Source organism: Rhipicephalus microplus, chromosome 10 (genome assembly GCF_043290135.1).
Source record: "Rhipicephalus microplus isolate Deutch F79 chromosome 10, USDA_Rmic, whole genome shotgun sequence".
Classification (NCBI taxonomy): Eukaryota; Metazoa; Arthropoda; class Arachnida; order Ixodida; family Ixodidae; genus Rhipicephalus; species Rhipicephalus microplus.
In genome coordinates, this window is record NC_134709.1 from 8,556,294 (window position 1) to 8,582,390 (window position 26,097).

General features: G+C 46.5%; 3 protein-coding genes across 4 annotated transcripts in view; 1 reads left to right on the plus strand and 2 right to left on the minus strand.

The window, feature by feature from the left end:
• Nucleotides 1–2,324, minus strand: part of Dbct (Dihydrolipoamide branched chain transacylase E2) — a 36,003-nt gene extending 33,679 nt beyond the window's left edge. Inside the window, exons 1-2 of the mRNA XM_037432530.2 lie at nucleotides 2,166–2,324; nucleotides 946–1,133 (exon numbers count right to left, since the gene is read on the minus strand). Of these exons, the coding sequence (XP_037288427.2) occupies nucleotides 946–1,133; nucleotides 2,166–2,246 (269 nt within the window). The 5' untranslated portion in view covers nucleotides 2,247–2,324. The remainder of the gene's footprint in view (nucleotides 1–945; nucleotides 1,134–2,165) is intronic.
• A 224-nt stretch (nucleotides 2,325–2,548) lies between these two features.
• On the plus strand, nucleotides 2,549–3,629 carry LOC119181322 (transmembrane protein 203). The gene has a single exon (XM_037432531.2). The coding sequence runs from the start codon at nucleotides 2,716–2,718 to the stop codon at nucleotides 3,118–3,120; it is 405 nt and encodes a 134-aa protein (XP_037288428.1). The 5' UTR covers nucleotides 2,549–2,715; the 3' UTR covers nucleotides 3,121–3,629.
• Nucleotides 3,630–8,005: 4,376 nt separating this feature from the next.
• Nucleotides 8,006–26,097, minus strand: part of LOC119181896 (uncharacterized) — a 28,437-nt gene continuing 10,345 nt past the window's right edge. Inside the window, exons 2-7 of one of the 2 annotated variants that reach the window (XM_075874990.1) lie at nucleotides 19,227–19,526; nucleotides 16,278–16,440; nucleotides 15,247–15,319; nucleotides 13,755–13,920; nucleotides 12,366–12,632; nucleotides 8,006–11,442 (exon numbers count right to left, since the gene is read on the minus strand). In XM_075874990.1, coding sequence (XP_075731105.1) covers nucleotides 11,337–11,442; nucleotides 12,366–12,632; nucleotides 13,755–13,920; nucleotides 15,247–15,319; nucleotides 16,278–16,440; nucleotides 19,227–19,526 — 1,075 coding nt within the window. In that variant the 3' untranslated portion in view covers nucleotides 8,006–11,336. Of the gene's footprint in view, nucleotides 11,443–12,365; nucleotides 12,633–13,754; nucleotides 13,921–15,060; nucleotides 15,320–16,277; nucleotides 16,441–19,226; nucleotides 19,527–26,097 lie in introns of both variants that reach the window. The other variant, XM_075874989.1, reaches the window with a different exon arrangement.

Sequence of the window (26,097 nt, forward strand, 5' to 3'; positions counted from 1 at the left end):
TTTTCACAGCACACTCAAAGGTAGTCTACAATGGTCACACCGTACTGCATAGTGTGCACATCAATTCGTTTGTAAAAAAAAAGGACAACAGCTGCACAAGAAGTGGAAGTTATTTCACATGACACATTTGGCTTTCTGTGCAACACATTGGTTTTGTAATGTATTACTTTAAAGGAGCCCTGCGACGTTTTGACGTTTTTTCGTCAGCTTCTTGCAGCGCTGGAGTGTGTGTAGTGCTGAGCTGATACTGAGATGAATGCAACACAAGGTAGTGGAATTGGTGCACGGTAATGAAAGTTATTAGTCTTCAAACTTCAAGACCCCAGCAGATGATGAGAAAAAAAATGTTCGCTTTCGCATTTCACTGTTTTACTGACGTGAAAGGGCAGTTTAAATCATTACACGTCTCTTAAGAGACATACTGGAAGACCCGTCTCGTGGTGGCAGCTGTGCAGCCCACCTAGCATCATTTTGGAACTGTTTTGTAGATTTCATATTTAAAAACAGAAATCCTATTGTATTTTAGAAACTATAAACAGTGCTTTTATCATATTTAGTGCACAGTTGTGTGGTATAGCTGGGACTGTATAAATATTACACGAGACTTGTAGCAAATCAATGAAAACTCACGGCATATGTTGTCACTCCCTTGTGATAAAACGTCACTTCCGATCACAAAAATAGCCATAGCATGTCACTCTAGCCCAAACTAATGTAGTTTCTCCTCTGAAATAACATTATAACAGCCTTGTTTCTTGCGCTGTCACTTGCGCAACGATGTCGGTGCATTTTAAAGCTCCAGAAGCGATGGGGATGACTCGCTTGAATGCGTCACAGGGCTCCTTTTAATGATGATGACTACTACATAGCGCTATGATGTTGTTACACACATAACAACCATGGGCAGAAACGGCGTATGCATAGGACAATTGAAGTGAGACCCACCATTCTTTGATTGTCACTTCGCTGATACCCTCGCCAATGTCAGAGAGCTTGAATGCCACAATTTCCTGAAGCCACGAGCTGGTGTGCAAGGGGCGCAATGCAGGCAGACGGGCTTGCACATGCGATGCCAGCGGACGACGTGGAATGCTGCTTGCAGTGCGCGAGGCATGCAGATTTCGTCTCAAGTTCTGCGAATTCATGTGTGGGTCAGTGTCTCTGAGTGGCAATAATGCGAAGACACAAATTCTATGAGAACGAGTGTTTTGCACAGCCTAACTAAGAAACAAAGTGAATTATTTATTTTTTTATTACTCGGGCTTTGTTTTAAAAACAAGTTACGCGAACCTGCGATCACAACAAAACGAGCCTTGCGAATCGCAGCCAGGCACCCTTGTTGCATCTGTTACTTGCAGTGATCATAGTCACCTTTAGTTCATCCGCATTTTAAATGTACGGTCACGACAGTGTAGAGGTGAAGGAAGCAATGGCGCGGCTAGTTAACGAACTTACGATTGTGATGCACGCAACTTTGCTGCTTACAAGGTTATGCGTTAGCAAAGTCGCGGAAGTACGATGCACAGTCATGGTGTGATCAAGTGAGGATGTGAATCGGGACATGGGACGGCGTCGTAAGCAGTACGCCGTTAAAGACTGTACCACGGCAATCCCGATCGAAAGAGGAAATAAAAAGAACAAGAGAAGCGTAGGGTGTAACTGCTTATACGTAAATAGAAACCAAGTTCCCGCCTAGTTAACAGCGATCAACGCGCGTTCGAAGCATACGAACTCGTATTCGTCAACGACTGATCGTCTGCACAGTTTTTTTTTTTTTTTTTTTTGTACAACAGTCCCCGTTACATTGAGAAATCGGATAGCCATGACAAAAATGCCAGAAGCCTCGGTCCTCGTCGCGTCCACGGTGGCTCTCGCCCATAATTCAAACAAAAAAGCCGGCACTCGTGCCACACATCGCGAGCTTGTCACTTTCAAAAATTTCGCTCGCTTCAAACGAGGCCAACGAACCGGCCGTAGCGACTGTTCGACAAAAACATCTCGCTGGTGGCGTGATTATCGTGCCCCAAAGGGATACGATTGGAAGAATCAGCAGATGGTACGTACGATACCTCGCCAATCGAGCTTCCTACGCTAGCGCAATTCGGTCTGGGGGTTTTACTGGTCGTGCAAGCAGTAAATGCTAGCGAGGTAGCGCAGTTAGTCACCCATTTGGACGCGTGGTGCCGAACTTCTCGGGGAACGAGCTTGAAATCCCTCGGAATGAGTCGAAATAGCAGCGCTGCCATGCTCGCCGTTGCACCGCAGCTCTACCTGCCTGGCTGTACAGCAGACAACACGCCACCGCAGCACGCTTCAAACCGGCTCGATTGCTAAGCGAAAGTAACGTCACACGCTGTTGCAGGTAATGTGCGCGGGAACGTTAAGCAATTAATAACATCTAAACAAAATTGCCTGTTCATACGCAGTTGATTTTGATTGAATTATTTTATTTTCATTTAATATAAATGCTTTTGGATCTGTTTGGCTCTTCACCGTTCGATTCAGCCAAATCCAAAATTGAAGCCGCTTCGACAAGATAAACAAATTGCAAACAGAGAAGTGGTTTCCGCATTACCGCAAGGGTTTTTAATTTGCCCGTAATGACGTTGGAAGTCTCGAGTGATGCATTTTCCTGCTGTGGAACGGCGCAAAAGCGATCACGGACTGACAGTGCCGAATGATATAGGGGCGAATTGACAGCGGTGCGTCGCCACCATGTTCAAGCTAAAGGAGTTGGCCCGATGGCTGGGCATGACGGTGTTCGAGATGTTCGTGCACCTCATCTCCATCACCCTGTTCTCCGTCATGGTCGTGCTCAAGCTGGACAAGGCGTTCGACGTGTCCTGGTGGACGGTGTTTGTGTCGCTGTTCATCTGCGACGGCTTGAACGCTTACTTCTGCGTCATCGTCTTCATACGTCAGTACATCGAAGGCGTGTACAAGGCGGGCGCCTTTCGCGCGGTGTGGAGCTTTATGCAACTGCTGCTAATGTTTCTCTTCAAGTTACTGCTGTGCCTCAAGGCCGAAGGACAAAAGAGTAGCCTCGTCTACTCGGAGGTGTTTGCGCCGCTCTTTATTCTCCTCATGCTCGTCATGGTGCGCGCCTGTCATCTGCACTGACGTGCGTTAGGCTTTTTGAGTGACGTCACTTGGGAGGGCGCGAGCCAACTCCACTGCTGTTGTCTCGCTGTACAAAGCGCTGAGGAACGTTCCTGAAGTCTTGTTTACACAAGTTATTTATTTCTCGTTGTGTTGTTTCAACATTTAAGAGTCTTGTGAATCAGGCGGAATGATATCGTCGTGAGAATGCCATTTTCTCAACGTGAGTGCCTACTTACGAGAGTAATAGTTAAGTGCTGTTTCAAGCACTGCCACATTTCAAGGCTGTAGTTTTCACATGTCTGCTAGTCTGCTGGCAGTTTTTTTGTTTGTTTGTTTTGGTTAGTGATTTGAGTGTTGTGCGCACCTTTCATACAGTAACTTTGCAAGTCGTTTTATTGCGTTGAAACACTATGGATTTCTGTCTTGACCGCTGTTATTAGATTCATAAGCTTGCAGAAAGGTCCGAAGCTTTTATACTTTTGGCCAAGGTCTGCGTCTAATAAATGCAATTTCTACGATTTTAAAAATACTTTTCTGTGCCAGTACATTATAAAAGAGTTTGTGGCATTTTATATGCCTTCACCTGCTATTCACACCAACAGTTATGATTCAATGTTTCGATCTAGTTTTATTGGAGAGGAAATTCATGCACATTGTAAAAAAAACAGCTTAATGCCTAATTATGTGAGCTCAGGTTCGTCAAATATATTTGCTCAGGTTCGTCAAATAAAAAGTTCGATTTATTTAAGCAAGTAAAAGAAAATGTGCTAAATAGTTGGGCAAGTAGCCAATGCAGCTAGCTGTAAGAATGATAAAATTGAAAAGAAAAAAATTGCAAGGGCAGGCAGCTTAAACCTTAATCTAGCTTTTGCATTTGCCACATGAAACATGGAAAAAGGGCCCTGTAACACTATTCAAACTTCTATTTATTACTCTTTAGGTGCATAGACTGACATACAGACAGAACGATGTGGTAAGAACGGCAGCGATAGCAACACACCGTTCGAAGTTATTTGATTTAGAAAATTTAAAATACTAGAAAAAATGTGCCTACCCTGAACCTGATTTTGCGAGGTCACCTGACTACATTTCGCTCAGCCCGACTTGCCCTGTATCATAGGAGGGTTTGCCACAATGAAATGAGTGCAAGACTCTCACATGGGAAGCTTACGCACCATTGTTGCTTGTTCTTTCCAAGGCATTGTAGATGTCCTTGCCATAATAACAAATGCAGTGCCTGATGCCTGATTTGTCAGAATGTAAAAGGGCGCTTCTGCTTCAAAGCGAGATATTTTCTGCTGTTGTTTACAATAACATTCTATGTCACTCCCTCCTCTCATCTTGAGAAGAGAATTTGTGGAACGACCAGGTTGGTAAAGTACTGTTGACCTTTCACGGGGTGTTCAATGAGCGGCCCAATGAACAAGAACGGTGCAGCGGCATCAATTAAGTGAAGGGGATGGTGATCTGCCTCTGCGCACGTGTGTTAGCCAGTATATCGCACATGCGGAAAGATGCAGCTCACAAATCCACAGAAGCAAGAAAAAGAAAAGAGAGAAGTCCTTGGTATGCACATCCGACCTGCGCAAGCAAAAGATCCAGAGGTGGAATGGTAGCCAGTGCCTCTGTCGTGCTTAGTAGTCGTAGTCATAATTTCAGTTGCTGCGGCGGAAAAAAGCACAAAAAATAAAAACGTAACACATTAGTAATCTCAGTATTAATGCCATGGCTGGATCGCTTTTAACGGCACTTTTACCTGGTCACAGCCTTACCCACATACTCCGTCATTTTCACCTGCAACAGTTCTGTCGATCGCCACTATGTGCTGATGCAGTCAGTAGCAATGTAGTCACCTTATTATGGGATTGATATACTAAATCATTTGATATCACTGCTTAGACCTATGCTAAAATTGTCCTCATACATCAGTCTATGTAAACCACAAAAAATATAGACACTTCAAATGTGTTGGAGGGTACCTCTGTGCATTCATCAAAAAATGCCTCCACAAGGATAGGTGCTCAGCGTTGTTGGTAACACATTGTAATGATAACGTTGGGAAAAAGCAGTGCAATGGGCAAATAATGAGGGACATAATTTGTACCATGATATGACTTTGAGGCGCACCATTGTGGGCCACTGTGAATAAATGTTGAACACATGGTACACCTAAATCAAAGGGCACAAGTGTGATCTTCGTTTCGCTTGCATCTAAACGCGACCGAGTGTTCGGGAATCGAATCCTGGGCCCTCGAGTTTTGCAGCACGTCGCCTAACTTGCTAAGCTACAGCGGCGGGCATAGTCTTGTTGTTATAGTATTGTATCCTGTAAGTGCGTACTGCGAGATGTGTTAAGAGACCACTGACACCAAATTTGGAAACTCACGATATGCTTGTGTTGGATAGTCCTGCATTCGGGGCCACTGCTGACCGATTATTAGTGGCGAGTATTTCCTACAAGGTATTTTAATTTGGTTTAATGTAAGTGTGCGTCCTTATCCGAACAATCAAGTTCGATCGACGTTTCCTGTAGTTTGATGTAGACAGAAGCACTCTCGTGACGTAGCAGAGGTCAAGCAAGTATTGTCGGTGTCAGGGAACCCGCAGGTCGCGGGTTCGATTCCCGGCTGCGGCGGCTGCATTTCCGATGGAGGCGGAAATGTTGTAGGCCCGTGTACTCAGATTTGGGTGCACGTTAAAGAACCCCAGGTGGTCGAAATTTCCGGAGCCCTCCACTACGGCGTCTCTCATAATCATATGGTAATTTTGGGACGCTAAACCCCACAAATCAATCAATCAATCATGTCGGTGTCAGGGAACATTTGCGGGGCCCCGGCTATAGCACCTGGCGAGGACCATTGTTCGTCGCCCTTCTTGTCCTGGTGTTAGCTGCTCACAAGGTGGCCTAATTCAATAATTTATTTTATTTGCATACACGGAAACAACAGGGACACAGAGGAAGAGAGCAAGCTGACAACTGTCACCTGGAGGGGCACAACACCTGCTCATTGTTTCGGGAGAAGGGAAGAAACAGGAAAATAAGATAAGAGGGGAGAAAGAGGAAAGAAGAGAGGGAAGAAAAATTACGGTCTTTCGTTTTTTTTTTTTTTAGGGCGACATCGTTTCATTCTTCACCGCCCGTGGGTCCCCATATTTGAAAACGGTGCGTTTAGCATCGTCGATTTAAACTTCGGCGCACCTAGTCTCAGGCGCTGCCCCGCTTTGGGGCGCTAGTTTCTTATGGTTATTTAGGCGGACGTTCAGAACTGTCGGAGAAGCGTTCCGAATTGAAGATGCTTGCAATAATTATACGATGTGTTATAGCATTTACAATTTGATTTCGGCATTACCAGACGCCAAGCTACAAATTATTGTAAAAACAAGTCTCAAACAAAACTTTCGCTCTCATGGGTCCTTCCGTGGAAAAGAATTGAGTCGTGGTTTAGCCCGTCTCTTTTACGTTAAGTGCGACCGGATTATGAATATATTTGCAAATCCAGCAGCCATAACAACACATGCTACTCACCGGTACGCGATTGTCAGTCATCCGAAAATGCAGTAGCATTCGCGCGTGGGCAGTTATTTTTTGAAAGCTTACCTTGTTTCTGCTATGGTCTAGAGGACTTACCTGTCCTAGCTTCCAACGTTTCAAACGTACTAGATCCAGCAGTTCTGCTTTGCCTACTTATTTTTTAAAAGTTTGATAACGTCATTCGAAGCAGATTGCCAACTTGGCTTTTTGCGTCTGGCCGATGCGAAACAAACTCGATAATTTCCCCTCACCTTTCACTTCCTCCGCCAAGGATAAAAGTGGTGCCGATTGATTTGAAGGGGCACCAAAGATAAATGTGGTTTTGCTAGTGTTTACTTTTTCACAATTTCAGGAACACCGCGCCTAATCCATGCAGGTGCTTGGTAAACGAGAAAAACGTGGTTGGCGACGCCACCTTGACTTTCCGTAATCATCCGCCGTGACGTCGTAAATTTCGACTTCGTTTCCAATCGGGCAAAATGAATTACATTGCCCGCTGACGGGGACGTAACATACCAAGTTTCTGGAAGTTCAATGGTGTTGAGAGCTGGGACTATTTTACGAATGTGTTTGAGTGCTGTCACGTTAGGCTGTTAACCTTTGGGTTTTGTACATTTAACAACGAAACAGACAGCCTTACGGTCGACACATGAAAACAGCTGGGTTGGTGCATACGATGTTTCGTGACCTTATTAATCCCCGTCACGATATACAAAAACAAGATAATATCATCTCAACAGCCCAAGATGGCGGCGCCCAGATGTCTTACGGAAAAGTCTTATAGACTATTTTCCGTAAGACAGCTGGGTGCCGCCGCCATAGACTATTTGTAGACGGGGATAATGAGATAGTGTCGTGTCTGTCTTGTCCCTGTCAAAAGTGCGCTACTTCACCGATGCCGCCAAAATACAAACTTCCAAACCGTGACATCACTCACGGAGATTTTCGGCGCGAAATTCAAATGTGAAACTTTGACCTCATTTTTCTCGTCTAATAGTGATCATATGATGCTGAAATTGGTGTCAGTGGAGTTTTCAGTGTGCAAGTAATCAATCCAAAACCGACTAGCTGCTTCATTTTAATAATAATTTAACTGTCGGAGTTTGACGTCCCAAAACCACGATATCCATGGTTATGAGGGGCACCATAGTGTTGGGCTCCGGGAATTTCCGGTACCGCCTGGAGCTTTTTAACGTGCAGCTTAATTTAAGCACACGGTTCACAAGCATTTTCGCCGACACCGAAAGTGTGGCGACCAGGATTCGAACAAGCGACATTGTTTCGCTTTGGTGTCTCTCTGATGCCGGTTATGACGAATATTTTACCATGCAACCGCAGTTCGGAGAGACAAGTGAGTCGACAAGCACCACATGGCATTCAGATGTTTTATCCAAAAAAATGTGTACAGGGAATACAAGATGAGGCAGGCGTTTCGGGCGTCGTCGCAGGAGGGGCGACGGCGTGAAAAAATAAATACTACACAAATGAGCTACAAGCCTTTTGCAAAAAAATGCCCGTGAGGAATGAATGGAAAAAACTTTTTTTTTTTTCGAATGTACAACCTTGGCCCCGCCTTGCGTCCTTTAGTTACTTGGCACGGTGGTCGCAGACACATTTTCCTTTTGCCGTGTTCCTATAGCGTGAGCAGATTGACGGGCAGCGGACGGACGAACCAAGGTTGTCATCGTCAAAAAGGAAGGAAGACAGAGAGAGATTGTTTTTGATTGCGCAAAGTGTGGCAGAACCGGCTGATTAGAATGTAAGATATCTCGCGTCTAGGCACGAAGTGACGCGAAAGGCACGTAACGCTTATCATTGGAACCTAGATTGCGCATTCGTCAGTTGAGCACGTGACAGTCTGAGCCGCATCTCGTCCGGTCAGGCGTCCACTTGTACGATTAGCTTGGCGTGGAATCATTTAAATTCAAGCGGATACCGCTTAGTCATTGCAGCATTAATTGAAAATCGCTTATTGAACTGAGAACCGTAGCTAATAAATTGTCAAACGGTTTTTCGTACGCGTTCACCACATGATCCCTTCTTCAAGCAATCGATTGAGCAGCTGGTTTTTCGCACAGTTCATTTGACGCTTGGGCTTATGGGAATCTATTTAGTGTTTGTGGCTAAACTTACGTAATGTGCATTTCACGTGCGTGGTTTAGGTTTGTTCAATGGTCGTAAAGCAAAGCACCAAAGACATATTCGCTTGGAGATGAGAGCGGCGTAGGAAATGTATTTAGCGATACTCCCCGAGTCAGTTCTTTTTAGTTTTAATTTATTGATTCTTCTTTGTGGGCGTAGCGTCACTTCGTACCTAGCTCTGATAGCTCATTGTCGTTGGGATGTCCTCCACTAGCGCCGTTAAAGATTACAATACTACGAATCAAAGATGAGCGTTCGAATTTTCGCAGTTTCGGCTCTCGAAGTGCGAATTCATTATCACCGGGTGGCATTCGCAGGTGGGTTTTCGAAGAAAATCCCTCGGAAAATCCTCTCAGGCGAGATCGGGCAAGCTCGCCGCTATCGACACAGACAGGATTAAACAAAATATGTATATATAATAAAAGGACCATCTACGCGATGGAACGGAAGCACTCTTGCAAGAGTCTGAAACATTCAAAAAAAAAAAAAAACGCAACACAACTTCACGCACAAGAAACACGCTTACAAGCCACGGTCCACGCTTAGGGAGTTAATCTAGATGTGTAGTGAATGCCTCGGAGTTACTCAATAGTAAATAATTATAACCGAAAAAATAAAATAGGACTAACCGAAATGCTAAGAGCTGACGATGGTGGGAAGGAGAAAACGGTGGACATTTTTTTTCTTAAATCGAGGATGAGTGGTGATGACAATCGTGTAATGTTTTGCATTTGAGAGCGTGTGCTGCGCCGCAGCTGATGCCGCATCCAAGGATGACACCCATGCTCTATAGCTCGTGTAACTAGATGACGACATCCGTGACGTAGTGACGCAAACAGTGTCAGTGTGTTGACGGACATGTGGCCAAACGCGGAATACGATGCGCGCGCTCTTTGTGACATCACGCTTTCGTCTGCTCATCGAAGCAGGTGGTAATTTCAGCTTTGGGCGAGATGAAGAATGTACAAGCAAGCTAAACGTCGTCTGCAGCGATTGTAGCTGACGTCATACTGCTGACAGCTTCGTACGAGGCGCACTGCGAATGCGCTTCCACTGATGGCGTTTCCTGTTACAGCAAAAGTCTGTAACGCATTTTTTTCTTCAAGCTGCTGATAGAGGGTATTGAATTTTACCTTACGTAACTAACTTCCTGGCGACATGTCTGGATTTTTTTAAGTTGAAAGTTATCAGTAACGGCACCATGAAACTGTTTTTCGAGCAATTTATCTATATTGATGCGGTGCTCGTGACATGCTACACTAACCTCCGCAGCGACCCGAAAGAAAGCATAACTAAGTGAGAACGCTAGTGGACGTGTTCAGAGCGTATTGAGAGGTCCAGCCAGAAACTATAGATACGCTTGACAGATGTATAATATTGTTGAGACTTCGGATAACAGTTCGAGGCACTTCGTGGTGAATTGTCTTAGAGCTTTGACCGACAGCTACGTCAGAGTATGTTGACTGGAGGAACCAACGAACAGCATTGAAGCTCACGATAAAGAATCGCTCGGTTGTGTTCACTGTCCCTGCTAAGCTGTGGAGAGAGAGAGAGTTCTCCTGTCCCGCGACTGCTGACGGTTCGCTACCACAATATAGAATGTGCTGTTTCGTTTTTCGCAACGCATTGCGAATTCCGGAACGCTAGGACAATCTATAGTTACAACCCAACGGAGTATTGGCGATCGAAAAATTTAAAAATATTTGTGTTTTTTTTCAACCTACGGCTTGTATACGGCTTGTATGACAGAAGATCTGACATGACAATGTGCTCCAATAAATGGTAGTTGCTTCAATAAGCACGTTAACTGAAGTCGTCCAACGCTCTACCCTATAATTTGTGTCGTTCCTATCTTTCCCGTTTAATTCACCCGTAAAACCGAATTCTTTTCCCAATGATGATGTGGTGTACTGCTGGCGATATAGGACTTGTTTTATACCAGGAAAGGCGTTTTTTTTTTCATAAATATGGGAACGATTAGCAGATCTACGCGTGCTTTCGGGGTACGTGACGACTCATGACCGCGCTGCAGCACTGAAAAAAATCTACCAGACCCAATTAGAAACCGTTGCATGAATAGACAATGTCGCGAAGCTCCCTGTATCACCTGACCGACCCAACAGCAGGGCATTGCCGCTCCCTGGACACGGAGAACAATCCGACACGTTCACTCGACGCCACTGCGCCGTCGCCAGTTTGCCCAACGTCAGTGGACACGGATCACGGAGCACATCAATTCCTAAAGCTCGACTCGTTGCACTGTCTACGCGCTGAACCGCCCATTCGATAAAACAAAGCGCAGCTCGACGTAAACGTCAATAAGAGAGCGCCTGGAAAAGCGGTGTCGGGATACGAACCGGGTCGTAAGCCGCGATACGCCTTCGAGTGACATTTAGAGCGCGTTCAACTCTTCTGTGTTCGTTCCTTTTTTTTTCCTTCGCCCGTTAACGCTCGGAGGGTGGTCGTAATTTGTCTTTGCATTCGTCGTCGTCATAGTCATCGGTGTGGTGGGTTGCGGGATGCTCGTAGGATCGACCTCTGCGCCGCCAAGCGGCGGCGTTCAGCACTTGTAGCGGGAGCACTTGGTCGTGTCGACGGTCAGGGCAGCGTTCTTGAACACTCCAATTTTGTTGTTCATCCAGCCGGGTGCGAACTTCTCCATCACCCTGCGCCAAGCGTAAGTACATTAGGGGAGCACTTACATATGGTTGAGTAGTTATTAATTGCAGAAAGAAACACCCATAGAAATGCCGTCCTCAAGAAGCACTGTAAGTAATTAAGAAGCTTCTTGGTTAGCTTTGAGTGGACTAATGAGTGCGGACTGTGCTTAGTTGCATATATGTTACACTTGGGGAAAGGAAGAATGACATGTAAGGAAAATGGAAGACGATAAAGCATGTGAACTGGCAAGGGCAATCACTCGATCATTCATATGATCTTCAAAGAGCGCCAAAGGGCTTTGAAAACACTGCGCATGATAGTGTTCCAGCCTACGGGTATTGTCTGGTTAACCTCACTGCCTTCCTCTTTTCTCTCTCTTTCGAAGCAGGTTTGTCATCTAAGTGGCTGATCCAACCTCGTGAAGTATCTCGTTGTCAATGGAAATATGAAAATGGGACCATAAATTTTATATCATTAGTGTAGGTTAACGCACTCGGTCATTTTTCGTGGTCTTTTTTATTCGGAAACACAAGGGGACTCTTGCGCGCTTATTTAACTCATCGGAGCTGGCGCCGTCCTGTACTGTATCTTGGATGTGGACGAAAGGGGGGTCGATAGTTACAAAACTTTATTTAACGAATGTACCATTTTCAAATCTACTTCTCAGGTTACCATGGGCGTCGGCATCCCCTCCTCCCCTAAAGCCATGCCGGCGCCACTCCCATCGTTTACCCCGTTGCAACACAAGTTTGCACCCCGCCCGCCCCCCAAGACAAGGAATCTGGCGACACCCAAGCAAGTTACCGTTGTGTCGCACACTGAGTGCCCCTGCTTTCCAGTCAGCGAACAGCAGTACCCGGGAGTGTTTCGTAAAGGCCCCCCAAAAAGGGATACCCTCGCTCGCTATCATGCATGGTCATCCACTCACGTGAGCAGCGCCGACTTTCCGCGCACGTTGCTGACGGCGTCTCCCAGCTCGCACACGATGCGGTTCATGCACTCTTCGCTCTCGACGGCGGCCCGGTAGATCTTGAAGTAGCGCTCCAGCCGCTCGGCGTAGTCACCCAGGTGTGCACGGCTGGCGTCCTCGATGGACCGCTTCTTCTTTCCGCTCAGGCTGGTCACCGTCGGGATGAGCAGGCCCAAGCCTGCCAGCGCCAGCAGGGGCATGATCACCGAGCCCAGGCCGTAGTACCTGGGATGCCAGAGCAAAGTTGCGCCGCTTTTGTTCGTCCGTCTGCGCTGTGCTTCTTAGAGGAGTACTGACACGATTGGTAAACATTGTAAAAGGGACGTTTTTCGTTTCCTCGTATATATGCAGTGTTAACGCTCTCCACACAGTGGAGTCAAACAGCATGTATAATTAATTTTAAAATTTTCATCACTGAGCATCAGCAAGCCAGGCGCACCGCAGTGGGCATTATCTTGACTTGTCAACCACTGAGTTTGCGAACGCTGCGACGTGAATGCAGCCTACATCGCAAACATCACTGTCACTGGACGACAATATGCTCATCGTAGCTTACGTGCACTACGAGCAAATGACAGATAAGCCGCTAGGACGTCGCGATTTGGTCTTTCCCCGCGACGTCACACTGCGGCGACAACACCGGCAACTCTCCTTCGCAACTGCGCTATGGACGCTCACGAAGCTGAACGTTAACGACAACGCCGGCAAGTGAGTCTCGAAGATGCGAGGCTGTGGAAGTGCGTGTTCGCTGTGCTTATTTTCTCTCCGTGCAACGGTGTAACGTTAACGTGGGCGCTAGTTGCAGCGGCAGCGCAACCGCCGCGGAGCAGGGGAGGAATCGGGAAGCCGAACGTAAACGTCAGCGTCGGCAAGCAGTAATTGAAACGCCGTGGCGTCTCATAAGTCACATAAGATGAACGGAAACTCTATGCACAGCCCCCGAGATGCTTTCGCATCCCACAATGGTTGCCCGTAGGGAGAGATGACATCGCTTTATTTTAAGTGACTCTCGGAAAATAATTAAAATTAGTGTCAGCATAATCCATGAAAAGACACGCCGTATTTCTCAAGTTCGTTAGACGAAGGCACTCGGCCGCGACTATCGCTGGCATAGATTGCAAAGCTAGATGTAAAGGCTCCCCTCCCCCCCATGATTTCGGGTTCTCACAAACGGCCTACAAAGTTTGCTGATGTGTTATAATGCGGGCCAGACGTTATATAGGTACATTGCGCTTATCATTCCACTTCGACATTGTTGCTTTAACGCAGACACTTACACCAAGTGACTGGCTATCTCATTTGACGTTTTTGGGAGGTCAGGATAGCTTCGGGGGAAAGATGACTGACCTCTTGGACGTGTCGTAGCTTCCCTGGAAAGACGGCGACGGGTAGGATCCTCCTCCGCCGTAGTGTCCAGTGCCAGGCTGGGCGTACTGGGCGTACTGCTGCGCGGCCGCCAGCTGGGGTCCGTACTGCTGCGCCAGCTGGCTCAGGTGAGCGTACTGCGCCGCGCCTGCGTTCGAGAAGACCGCGCGCGGACAGAAAAACACGACTCGCCTTCGCACTTCATTGCGCAGGCCAAGCGGCGCACTGTGATTTGCAACAGCAATTTTCGCCATTCGAGTGTTAGCAGGCGCTGGTGTTGCAGAATGGTTAAGTTAGGTTTCCCGCCATATTTTCAAGTGTTGGAGTAGTGACCATGCATTATAGGCACGCACGTCGCCGCTTGTGTACACGCTACTCATAGTCCTTGCTCGCACATCGGGCTACAAGCCGTTGAGCTCGATTCGCCGACTGAGAGTTGAACTAAACAGTGCTGGCTCTCATCAGGGCTTACAAGGACAAGCCGCTGTGGCGGTTAGTGATGATAACTCCTTAAGACGAGGGCGTTCTTATGAAACGGCATCGTTACAGAATCTTTTTTTTTCCTCTCTCATTCTCGATAATCATTTTTCGTTACGCCGTGCCTCCAAGCAATTTTCAGGGCCTTATGTTCTACGTCGGAACGTGTTTGCTTCAATTTTGAATTGCAACACTAGTTTGAACATTTTTATTTATAATGCACTGTACTCATTGCACAAACCTTCCAAGCAGAAAAGAATAACTTTTTAATCATTCTTGTTTGAATCCGCGATTAAAGCTGGCAGCCGATACATCTGAGCGGCGTACGTGGGCCAGAAGGTGGCGAACTGAACCCGTGCCCCCCCCCCCCCCCCCTCCTTTTTTTTCGTAGCTTATCGAAACCCACATGACACTCGACCACATCTTGCCCGGTCCCCACTTCGAATGAAAGGCGTGACCTCGGTCCCCTCCATTTTCCCCGAAAAAAAAAAATTCTACCTGCGCCCGACGTGGGCTTGATAAGTTTGACTCGGTCATTTTGCGTTTCGCAGCCAGAGTGTCGGCCAGCCTGTGTGACGTCATTTAATGCGTTTCTCCGTTTTGCAACTGCGTCAGTGTGTCAGGCCGAGGTCTTGTGCAGTGGACTTGCAATGGAACCCAGAAAAAAAAAAAACGATCGAGCCGTGCGCAGGGGGTTGCTCGCGCCACATTGCTCCGGCGGTAAACCGGCGAAAGCAAACGTCGAACCCGCGACCTCCTCCTGTCTCGGCGTTCTATGCCGCTGCGACTCCGCGCCGCACCAACCACTCACTGGGTCCGTAGTGTCCGCCACCCTGCGCGGCGTACGCCTGCAGCTGCTGCTGGTAGCTGGCGGCCGCGGCCGCGTTGTAGGCGGCCGCGTTCGAGTCGTGCTCGTAGCCCGACGAAGAGTGGCCCCCATCGGCCGAGGCACCGTAGCCCGAGGAAGAAGAGGCGCTCGCCGCCTGGTCGTACGCACCCGAAGAAGAGGACGAGCCCGACGAGCCGCTGCCGGGAGCCGAGACGCCCGCGTAGTTCTGCGCCGCACTCGCCTGCGATGTCACATAATAATTGGGTCAATTGGTCAATTTGTTCGTTCACTCGTAGGTTTGCTGGTGCACATGTATACGTATAGGCTAACAGAGACATACATACAGGAAAGTCAGCGTTGTGTTCATTAGAAGGCACCTATACAAAAAATAAAATTCACAGGCATACACGTGCAGGGAACATTGCGAACAAGAACAGAGAACAATCAGTTACCTACCAACTAACTTCTAGATTACGTACTGGTTACGGTGTTTGACTGATGATCCGCAGGTCGAGGAATGGAATCATGGCCACGGCAGCCACTTTTTTTTTTGTGGAGGCAGAAATGATATAGGTCCGTGTGGCCATATTTGGGAGCACGTTAAATAATCCCACTACAACATCCCTCATAACCATATAGTGGTTTGGGGACATGAAACTTAAGCAAGATGTTATTATTATTAGATTACGGTGAGGATGGCGACAGTTGTATTGTCAAGCACGAAACTTTTTTATGGGAGAACTTATGCTCACTAAATGAAAAGTCGAAGTACAAGACCACGACATTCGGGTCAGCATCCGAGCATTGTAGCCACTGTACCACCGAGGCGGACGTTGAGATAATTGGTGCATATTCTGCTTGAGAAGTAAAATTGGCGCCAAATACACGACCGCGCGGGAACACAAAAGAACGCGTGAACAGGAAAATCGGCCTTCCCGTCCATGTGTTCCTTCGTGGTCCCGTGTGGTAGTGCTTTCGGCACCCAGTTTACCATCGGTATGTCGTATCGTCTGTTGAAGTCCCATATGAATAGTAAACTTGGTGCCATAAACACGACCACGCGGGATCACGAAGGAACACACAGACATGACAAGCGGCCGTCCCGTCTATGTGTTCCTTTGTGTTTTTTTCGTCATCATATTTTTGGCGCCAAGTTTGTTATCGGTCATGTCGTATCGTCACGTTTTCAAGTTGCGCACCTGGTATTCGGCGTCCGAGGCGCTGGAGGTCTGCTGGCCGCTGTTCTTCGACACCGGATAGTAGTAGTAGTACAGATTGCTGTTGGGGCTCGCCTGGCTGTGGTACGTGTTACTCGAGGCAGCCGCTTCGTATGCACCCGCTGAGCCACCCACCGAGCCGTAGCTGCGATCGAAAGGGCTAGACATTCAAAATGTACTCAACACTCTCGGGTTCAAATACACACATATACACCGTAAGGTAGACGGGGTGATAACCGCCGCTGTAGTTCGGTTGGTGGAGCGTCGGACACATTATTTTAAGGTCGCAAGTTCAGTCTCTACCACCTGAAAGTTTTCTTTTCGTGCGTTTTCCATTGTGGGCATTTACATTACTCTTCCTATTAATAACATCCCCTATATTTTGTTTGTCATCATTGTCAGTTGGTCCTCAATCAAATGAAGGAAAACTAGCCCTTAAAATAATTTTAGCTTCTTTTCTACATTAAATACACTAGTAGTAGTAACTGGAACGTGCTTGCATCAGGCCACAGTGCCCGTCTAAAGCTTCGACCATTTGAGAAATGTGGCTGCTCTGTAAAATTCATGTAAAATGCGGAAATTTACTTCTTTTCGCCCCGTTTAGTAAGAAAAATGCTCTGGGATACATCTAAAAGCTGCAATACCAACCAGCTTGACGCGGCAACTGTTACCTGATCGACAACAGCAAATAAAAAACACCAAAGAACACATAATAAAGTCAAAGTACAAGTAATATCTCTATCCGCTTCATCAGGTTCAGAAAACATATGTAAAAAACTGTGAAAAACAAACGTAATGATAAGCCGTTATAATTACAATAAGTACCACGTTTATTTTACATGTAGTCAGTGTTTCGCTTTACAATAAAAAACAAACGCGGGAAGCCGCAAATTTGAAATGAATCGCCCGGTATACAGCCACGATGGAAGCGTACATCATTATGATTCAGGTTTATGAACGTGAAACTCACGCTCCATGTGTTGTTCTGCCTGTTACGATATACCAAAATGTCACTGCTGAAAGTATTACTGCATAACACTGCTCGCAAAAGACGCTTTGAAGTTGGCTTCTCCTGGTAAAGACTGAGCATGCAGAGAAGCACGCTTCTCGGTTTTGTAAAGGTGTTGGGTTGACGACATTCTGAAAATGCCTTTAGATGATCGGTCATTTTATTTGGCTTAATGCGTAAATTATAAACTTACCTAAGCATAGGGGACAATGAAACTATGATATTACTGAATATTAACAATTTTAAACGTGTTAAGTTGTGGTGCGGTGACCACCATCAATTCGCTGTGGTAACATATCTGCTAGCGTGTTGCGCTGCTCGATTTTAGTCCTTGGCAGGTGCATTTTTATGCGGCCAAATTACTTAGATTCAGCTGCACGGTAGGGAGACCCTGATGATAAAAATTAACGGTAAGTTCCCAGCTGCGTCATGTCTTATTATCATATCGTGGTTTGCATCATATCATAAGAAGCCTACAATGCAGTTCCTGTTAATCTTGTCTTGTCTAATCTCAGTGCGTGCGATAAAATATTGAAAATGACCCTTTTAGGGGTTTCCTCAAGCCACACTATTTTAGCAGGACATGACATTTACGACAATAAGTTTTGTCCGAATTTATCTACCGTATTTACGCAAGTACTGCCCGTGGCTAACGTTAACCGCTGTTCCTTTATGCAGGCTATCAGCTTTGAGTGATGCCCGTGGCCGAGATTGCGGACGCCTCCTGACTATAGAGCCACCTGTAGGCGAAAAGCGAACTAATAAGTGGTATTTGTGTGATTCGTTGTGTAAGCCTGCAGGCGATGTCGCATTGGTGGAGCAGTATGTTTTGGTTTGAGGCTTACGTTGGCAGATGGCGCCAGAGCCGTATTTCCGCGGAATGCCGTGCAATTACAGCGAAGACTGCACCGATGCGGCGTGATTTCTGTTGTAGCTCCCTGATTACGTGTTGGTTTGTGCTATAGTTTCCTATAAATACACTAGATGGAACTTTGTTGCTAGTGTCTATGGGAGCTGCAACCCACGGGGCTTTAGCGAGCATGTGAACAATGGGTAGTGCAGGGATTTTCCCAGTACTCATACTGTCGGCTCCGGTTGGCTTCGCGTGGCGTGGACCTCTTGCGTCACGAAACAAAAATCGTGAAATCTTCAGAAGTAACGCTTCACCACATTAACATTTTAGGATCACCAATGCAAATTGATCATGAAGTTCAAAACGGGTTCTTCTTTTACTTAACACAAAACTAAAACACAGCAATAAACGAAAACCAGGCAAATACATTTACTACCCATCATTCCCTTGGTCGCTGAACGATCGCAGTGCCAGAGTTTTCTCTAGTTAATTTTACGAAACTCTATGGTTTGCAGCCTCCGCAAATGTGTCCATGAGCATGCCCGGGTTTCGCAATGAAGTTTTTTCGTAACTGGTATGACTGAACAGGTGTGGTTATAATAGCGGTGTTTTCTTTGTTTGATTGCGATTCACTGATTCTCGCGTACGAACACTGACAAGCACTTCAGTTTGTGCAGCCTATTTTTTTCTCTTTAGTGGGGAGCACTTGTATGCTGTCGTTGTCGTTTGGTATGATTCAGGCAAAACTTCGTGAAATATTTGAAAAAAAAAGGGAAGCAAGCGAGAAATGGAAAGATAAAAGAGAGGCGAAAATACGAAGAAAGACAGTAATAAATGGCAGTATAGAGAGAAAGTGAATGAAAGAGAGAAGGGTATAGAGAGGAAACTGAAGAGAAACGAAAAAGTATCCGCTCTTCCCTCATGTTTGCCACCACTATAGTGGGAAGCTGCCTTACTTGAATTTATTATTATTTTTTGCGTCCCTTTAAGTTAGAAGAATCGGCATTGCTGCCAAGTGCTTTGTGTGGGCGTTCGAGGAATAAGCGTAATCGCTGGAAGTAGGACTCACCCCCCAGATCCGCTTCCGGAGTATCCGGAAGCGGAAGTGCCGTACGGCGAGGACGCCCCGTACACGGAGGACGGGGACCCGACCGAGGGCGAGTAGACCGGGTGGCTGGAGGACGCGGCGGCGCTGAAGTCGTCCCTCTTGGTCGACGTTGAACTGGACGACGAGACAACTGAGGTGGACGAAGAAGACGGAGACGACGGGTTCGTCGAGGATGACTGCGACGATGAAGAAGACGGGGACGCCGCCAGCGACGCGCCCAGCAACCACAGGAACACCGCTGCTCTCGTCATCATGGCGAACCTGCGGTGGAGATAGGGAAGAAGACCAGGATGCGTTGTGTTCTAGTAAAATAGGAGATGACGTTGCGGAGTCGGGCTTAGCTTTGTTGTTGTTATTTTATATTTAAATATTGCAAAAGCAGCCCCAAATGCTCCTATAAGAGTATTACATAAAATGAGGTACCTCCGAGACACAATTATAGATTTTAAACATAAAAAAACGACTAAGGCATAAAAATGTGGTGTGAGCCACGCACTTGAGTTGCGAAGACTGAGCAAACAGTGGAGCCGGTGGTGTTTCCCTCCTCACCCACGCTTCCCTTTCCCAATCATGGCTGTGTGGTGTTATGCAATTAGGCTATCATTTGTGTTTCTTTCTTTCTCTCTCTCTTTATGTCTGTTTTGTTTCTGTCTCTGTCTCTATTTATTTCTGTCTGTCTATTTTTGTCTTTTTTTCTGTATATTTTTCTTTCTTTCTTTTTTCTCCGCGTTCGTTCTCTCTGCAGGCCCCCGTGCTCAGATTTGGGTGCACGTTAAAGAACCCCAGGTGGTCGAAATTTCCGGAGCCCTCCATTCCGGCGTCTCTCATAATCATATGGTGGCTTTGGGATTTTAAACCCCACATATTAATCAATCTATATCTTGCGTGTATCTTCCAAAGAAAAGTAAGTGAATGATGCTAAAATCAGCCTTATGCACATTGTCTTTTCCACTACTAGACTAACTTCGTTTCTGCGTCTGTGCTTCCGCTGTGCCCTAAAGAAACGAGCGACTGTGCGCGTAACACTGGCCATTTCCAACTATCCCATATTGTCTGTCTGCTAGTACAGTTATTAAGTGCCCGCTACTCCGTAATTAATCTTTTTGCGATTCGGCGAAGGGCCCGCTACTCGTCCGCAAGGCAACACGTGAACATATGCAGCCAGTCACCTTGTTGATGCATTTACAGCTGACGATGAATGAATATTTCTGATCGCCTTGTAACGGGTGAACCTTCAAGGCGCCCAGTCGTGGCGCAATGCACATGTTTTGACGTTTGGAGTGATTCTACGCTTCTGCCACGCAATATTCAACATGCGCTAAGAAGACTCGTTGCAACAAGGAATTTGTATGTAATTTCAAGCGACATCGTTACTTTGCAGTTGAACACCACCTTGACACGCAGAGTGCACGGGTTTGATTATCATTGAAACTAGAGTTTTTTATTGTATATTTAATTTGAATCTTTCCTAGTTTTTGGGCCATGGGCAAGATGATGATTTATCATTTGCAATGAACGGCGTCGACCCTGACAGAGACGCCGACAACGATTTTTTTTAGTAAACAGCTCGTTAACGCTATCGCGTTAATACACGCGCATCGTCTGGATTATTAGCATTATACGTGCATATATCCACGCATAGACAATAACGTAAACATATGTGTAGGAAGTAATGATGTCGCACTTTTTACGTCAGTTATGCAGGCAGAACATCTCGCATTGCAGTTATACTTCGTCACTTAAAGCAGCTGTTTGTAGTGCTGTTTTAGCTCAACTAGAATACAGATGTACGCGTACTCTTTTTTTGCTGTATCGGGACGGTTGTACCCCAAAGAGCGAACAGACGTCTTCTATATTTTTTCCCCCAAGCTGCTGGAATATATTAGCTTTTTTGGCTCGCCTTTGAAGAAACGAGGTTTCAAACGGCTCTACCTAGCCAGCTAGCCTTGCATGGTTGCTTTCAACACCAAAACCCGAAATGTGGCCTTGAAACTTTTCGCGTTAGAGTGTCGTCGACCTGCTGTGACTGGTGATTCAGTCTTAATCGACAACGCACGAAGGTGCCCCAACCGTGATAAAAATGATACTTTCCAGGAAGAAAAATAAGCACATTAAAGCGCACTGCAACAGCGTGTGGCAAAGTGTTTTCGTGCCAGATATCGGCATTTTAGGCGTGTCGGAACCCATGGGCAGTCGCATCCGGCTCACGTGGGCGGAGTTCGAACCGGTGACCTTTCTTAAATCGCTAATCACGACGAACAAAAAATCGGACAAGAGGAGGAAGCCCTCTAGCGTTCCCTGTAACCAGGACGCAGTTCAGACCTGTTCGATCGGATAATGATCGGCTTCTTTGGAATGTTCGCGCGCCACCTTGCAGCGCTAATGCTTGAATAAAATCTACACCAGTACAAAAGCTGCGTTCGTGGGTGTTTGTGTGTGTGTCTTAAACTACGCTTACGTATACAGCACTACAACGCAGTTCGTTGTGAAACACAAATGCCGTAAAGGCCTGGAAGGGACGTAGAAGTGAAGATGAGACGAACACAAGAGAAGGAACGGCGACGACCAAGAAGAAGGCCAAGAGCGCCATTATGTCTGGGACCCTCCTCTATCTTCCTCCTGGGCAAGGAGGCGAATGGGAGAGGGGCAAAATACCGGGTCTCCGCTCGGCGCCGCCGGAAATTTCGGAACTAGGTCAGTGTTGCCTCCGCGACCTGCGAGCGGTCACGCCTCGTGGATGGGACGTCATTCCTGACCTTGATCGTTGCGTAAGAACGGACTCCGAGACAACAACAAAAAAGAAAGAAAAACGTCTCTGAGGCAAGGTTAGCCACGGGATAAAAGAAGCAACGTGGGAGAAGTAAGAAACCAGACAAGCTTCTTTGAACTGCACCGCCGGGCCGTGGGAAGTGGAGACGGGCCGACCGTGTTCCGTGAATGCACTTGTTTCGGATATCGACTCGCCGTTTATTTTATCCTGCTGCTCGGGGCGTTTGTATTTTGGCAGCGTGCGAGTTTTCGCCCGCCAGAGTCGGCAACTGCGGAGATCGACATCGTCTGCTGGCTTTCGTTCCCACTCTTCTCTCTCTCGCTCTTTGTTATTTTTTTTTTCGCGTGCTATTTTGTAAATTGGTCATTAAGAGCGCAGCTCTTAAGGCTCGAGATGAAACGTCGAGTGTCCGCAAAAAATAAAAAATAAAAAAACCCTCCATGCCGTCGCTTATCAGCCGCGCCCACCGACCGAGACAGTCCTCGCAGCCGCCACGACGTGTTTGTCCGGCGTGGCGCGACCAGCTTTGTCTTTTTGCTGCTACTGGCTGTGCATAGACTTGTAAGTGTGTACTATACAGTGTAAAATACAATTGGAAGCTCCTTTTTTGTCAAAAATTTCACTTATTCGTAATAGCGTAATAGAATGCCTAAAAACTGGTGGCACTAAGGCAACCACCCACGAGTGCTGCTTTTTTTTTTTTTCAATGTGCTTCTGTCTTCTCGCGACCTTGTGTGAAGTTGTACATGTTATGCGTAATTTTGTTTTTGTATTGTCGTTTTTAATATTAGTCGCGCGTCGTTTTGTACATTGCTTCGGTCAGGTTCGTACCTATTTTTTGGCAGATATGGTGTCCTTTAAACTGGTTAGCCGCATTTTACGACGTGGACAATTAAGAAAACTTGTACGATATGACAGGAGCAATAGCCTAATTAACCTCAGCCGCTGGGTTAGTGGTATGTATGCGAGCTGCAATCTTGAACAGTTGGTGCATTATAAATTTCATTTAGGATGACTGCCAGTTGGGCATGTGTGTATAAGTTCATGATCAAACAAGCGCCAAAAAGTCATGTGTCCTATCTGATTGTTTGCACTTTTCGGCGCTTGATTCATCATAAATTTCCCAATCCACTCTGAGAAATTAACAGTGCCTGCATGTGTTTCTTTTTATTCGTCGTCGTGTTAATTCTTTAGCGAATACGAATGTTTTTTTTTCTTATACATTTAATTTTCTGATTCCCGTGAGAGACGTATGCACGAGATGCCACGTGCTGCCGAATGCTGATGGGGCACGTACAATGGACCGCGTTTAGGTGCCAACACCTTAGTGCCTGCTGGGCTTCTCCACGTCTCCTGTCGCGGTGCATCATAGATATGGGCATGCGCCACAATGTCCCGTTACCGGTCCACCAAAAATGAATGAAGGCAGCAGTTGATCCACCATAGTGAGCCATATATATATATATATATATATATATATATATATATATATATATATATATATATATATATATATATATATATATATATATATATATATATATATATATATATATATATATATACTGCATGCTTCGCCTTTCCACGGGTTTCGCTATAGTTGAGCTGAAATGCCCTTTCCTACATATTTCGCCTCTTCCCAGTTTTTGTTGTTGTTTTGTTCCGTCATCCACAGTGGACGCCTCACAACAACGAATGCTTTGTGCCGACAATGCAACACAATGTGTCGCAGAGCTTGAAGCGCACTTTTTTTAGACAGACGGATGTAAGGTGACTGTCGTAATAGCATTCTTGGAGATCACGATTCCACTTATACCTTCATCGTCATTATCTTAATAAATTATCACGTATCACGCAATGGGCAGTCAGCGGCGTCACCCGAAGTGTGAGTTTGCGTGTTCACATTCCATGCACCGAATGGGCTCGAACGTTCTGACAATGGCTGCGTGTGAATACCTTTCAAAAGTAGCCGCCCCGTAAAATCGGGACCGGATCACGGGGCCGCGCACAGCGGGCACAGAAAGGAACAAAACGCTCAGGGCGCCCCCACATGGCCCCGTAATGACAACTGGAGAGCGCTGCGACCGAACCCGCGGCGTGCCCTGTTATTTTCTCTGAACCGCCTATTACGGGGACCTTTGCGTGCGCGTAGTGCATATAACTGGAAGTCTATAGTGAGGTCAGTAGCACGCCTCGTAGCGCGCAGCTTGAACTCCATCTTCGAAGCCAGGAATCGTGGCTATAGGGGTTCGTCTATAAGCATGCACTGCGTTTGCACCGTGACAACGTTTTAAGCCTTCCTCTGCATCTTTTTTTTTTTGTTGTTGTTCTCTCACCGTCCCCAAGCGCCAAGTGATTTCGCCCGCTCTTCTAGAGTTATGATCGTTGATCATAGCTGAGCAGACGGTGTTTTGAATTATGAGCGATTTCGGCTCTCGCGTGCTCCCTGGCGTCGCTTTAAGGAGCCACTCACGTGGTTTGGCTGTACTGCCGGGCCAGGGGCCCTAATGCTTTCTTCGACACCTCATCGCCAGCGACGCCGGTCGTAACTCGCGGGAAAAGAATTGTGCACGCACTTCTTGCTGGTGCGAGTCAATTTAATTGTCTGCTAGTAGATGAGACGACGCTTCGTTGGCCCCATAGTCGTCTTCAGCCCTCAAAACGTGGATTTCTTCGGGTGGAGCTGAAGGACGGGCACAAGATCACTGCGCAGAACTTCCATAATCGTGTAGTGAAACTTTCTCGTGGCTGTACACTCGTTGCGACCTATAAAAGACCCCCAAAGAATAGGCGTGGACAGGGTTCCCCATCAGGAGGGGGGGGGGGGGGTAAGGTTAATCGTAGCACCCCCCTTCTTATTAGGTCAGTGTACTGAATATATCCCCCCCCTCTTTTTTTGTACGAGGGGGGCAGGGGGGGGGGGGGGGCTGCCTCTCTTCTGCCTGCCCATTTCGTGCGTATGCATATGCACGAACGACTCCAACTGCATTAGCGATAGGGTGGTTTCTTTCTCGCCTTCACTGTAATTCCTACAAGGGCTCTTTCCTCCTTGAAACTTATTTCTCAATAAAATGCGTTCGCGTGATGTCAGCCTACCAGGATTTCGCGCTTTTCGGCTGCACGCTGTGATCTCAGCTTGCGAAGTCAAAAAAAAAAAAAAAAACGCGTGAGCCGGAGTGAAATTACTTGACCATGCGCGACAGTCATGCTAGACAACGCATGGTGGGCATTGGACTTCACGGCAAAGGATAGGCGTCAATTTACCACTTCACCGCTGATATTTCTCGCATATGCCTATTGCCTTAAGATATCACGTCTTTTTTATTTTTTTATTTTTTGAATCGCAGTGAACGTACGTGAAAAGCGAGCTCTTTCTAGTGTACAGCTTCGAAAGAGATACCCACCTTTTATCTGCACTTTAAGAAAACAATTACCAGTGACGTAATCTGGTTCACAAATGCGTATTCATCAGGCGCTTCATCGCTTATATACTTCGGCTGCCTTAGTAAGCTAAAAGCGCAGAATTCAAAACGCACGGTTAGCGTTTTCTAGTAAAAAAAAAAGACAGACAAAATCATTTTTACAAGAACCGTAATAATATTATCCCGGGGTTTTACGCTCAAAAACCACGAAATAATTAGGACAGAGACCTTAGTGCAGGGCTCCGAAAATTTCGACCATCTGGTATTCTTTAACGTGAACAGGTATCGCACAGTACACGCACGCACAAGCACGCACGTGCGCGCGCAACGAATACAGAGATTTTTTTATATTTTTTAATTTTTTTTTCAGTTTTCCTGGAATCCTCTAATACCATTCTCCATTCCTATACAGAGCAGCGTGCCAGCGTGAAGGAAGGAAAAAAAGGAGGCAGCATTAGGTCGCGCAATTGAAGCGCACTGTGTTGGCCGAACGCGTGATGAAAACGTCCCGATGGCGTTCTGAAGTGCTATTTTGAACACCGTCAATTTCCGTCATCTTGTCAAGTTTCACCATTGGTCGACTTTATAGGCCCAGAGAGCTGCTGTGGACTCTTTGATTGGCTTAACAAAACGCCATTAC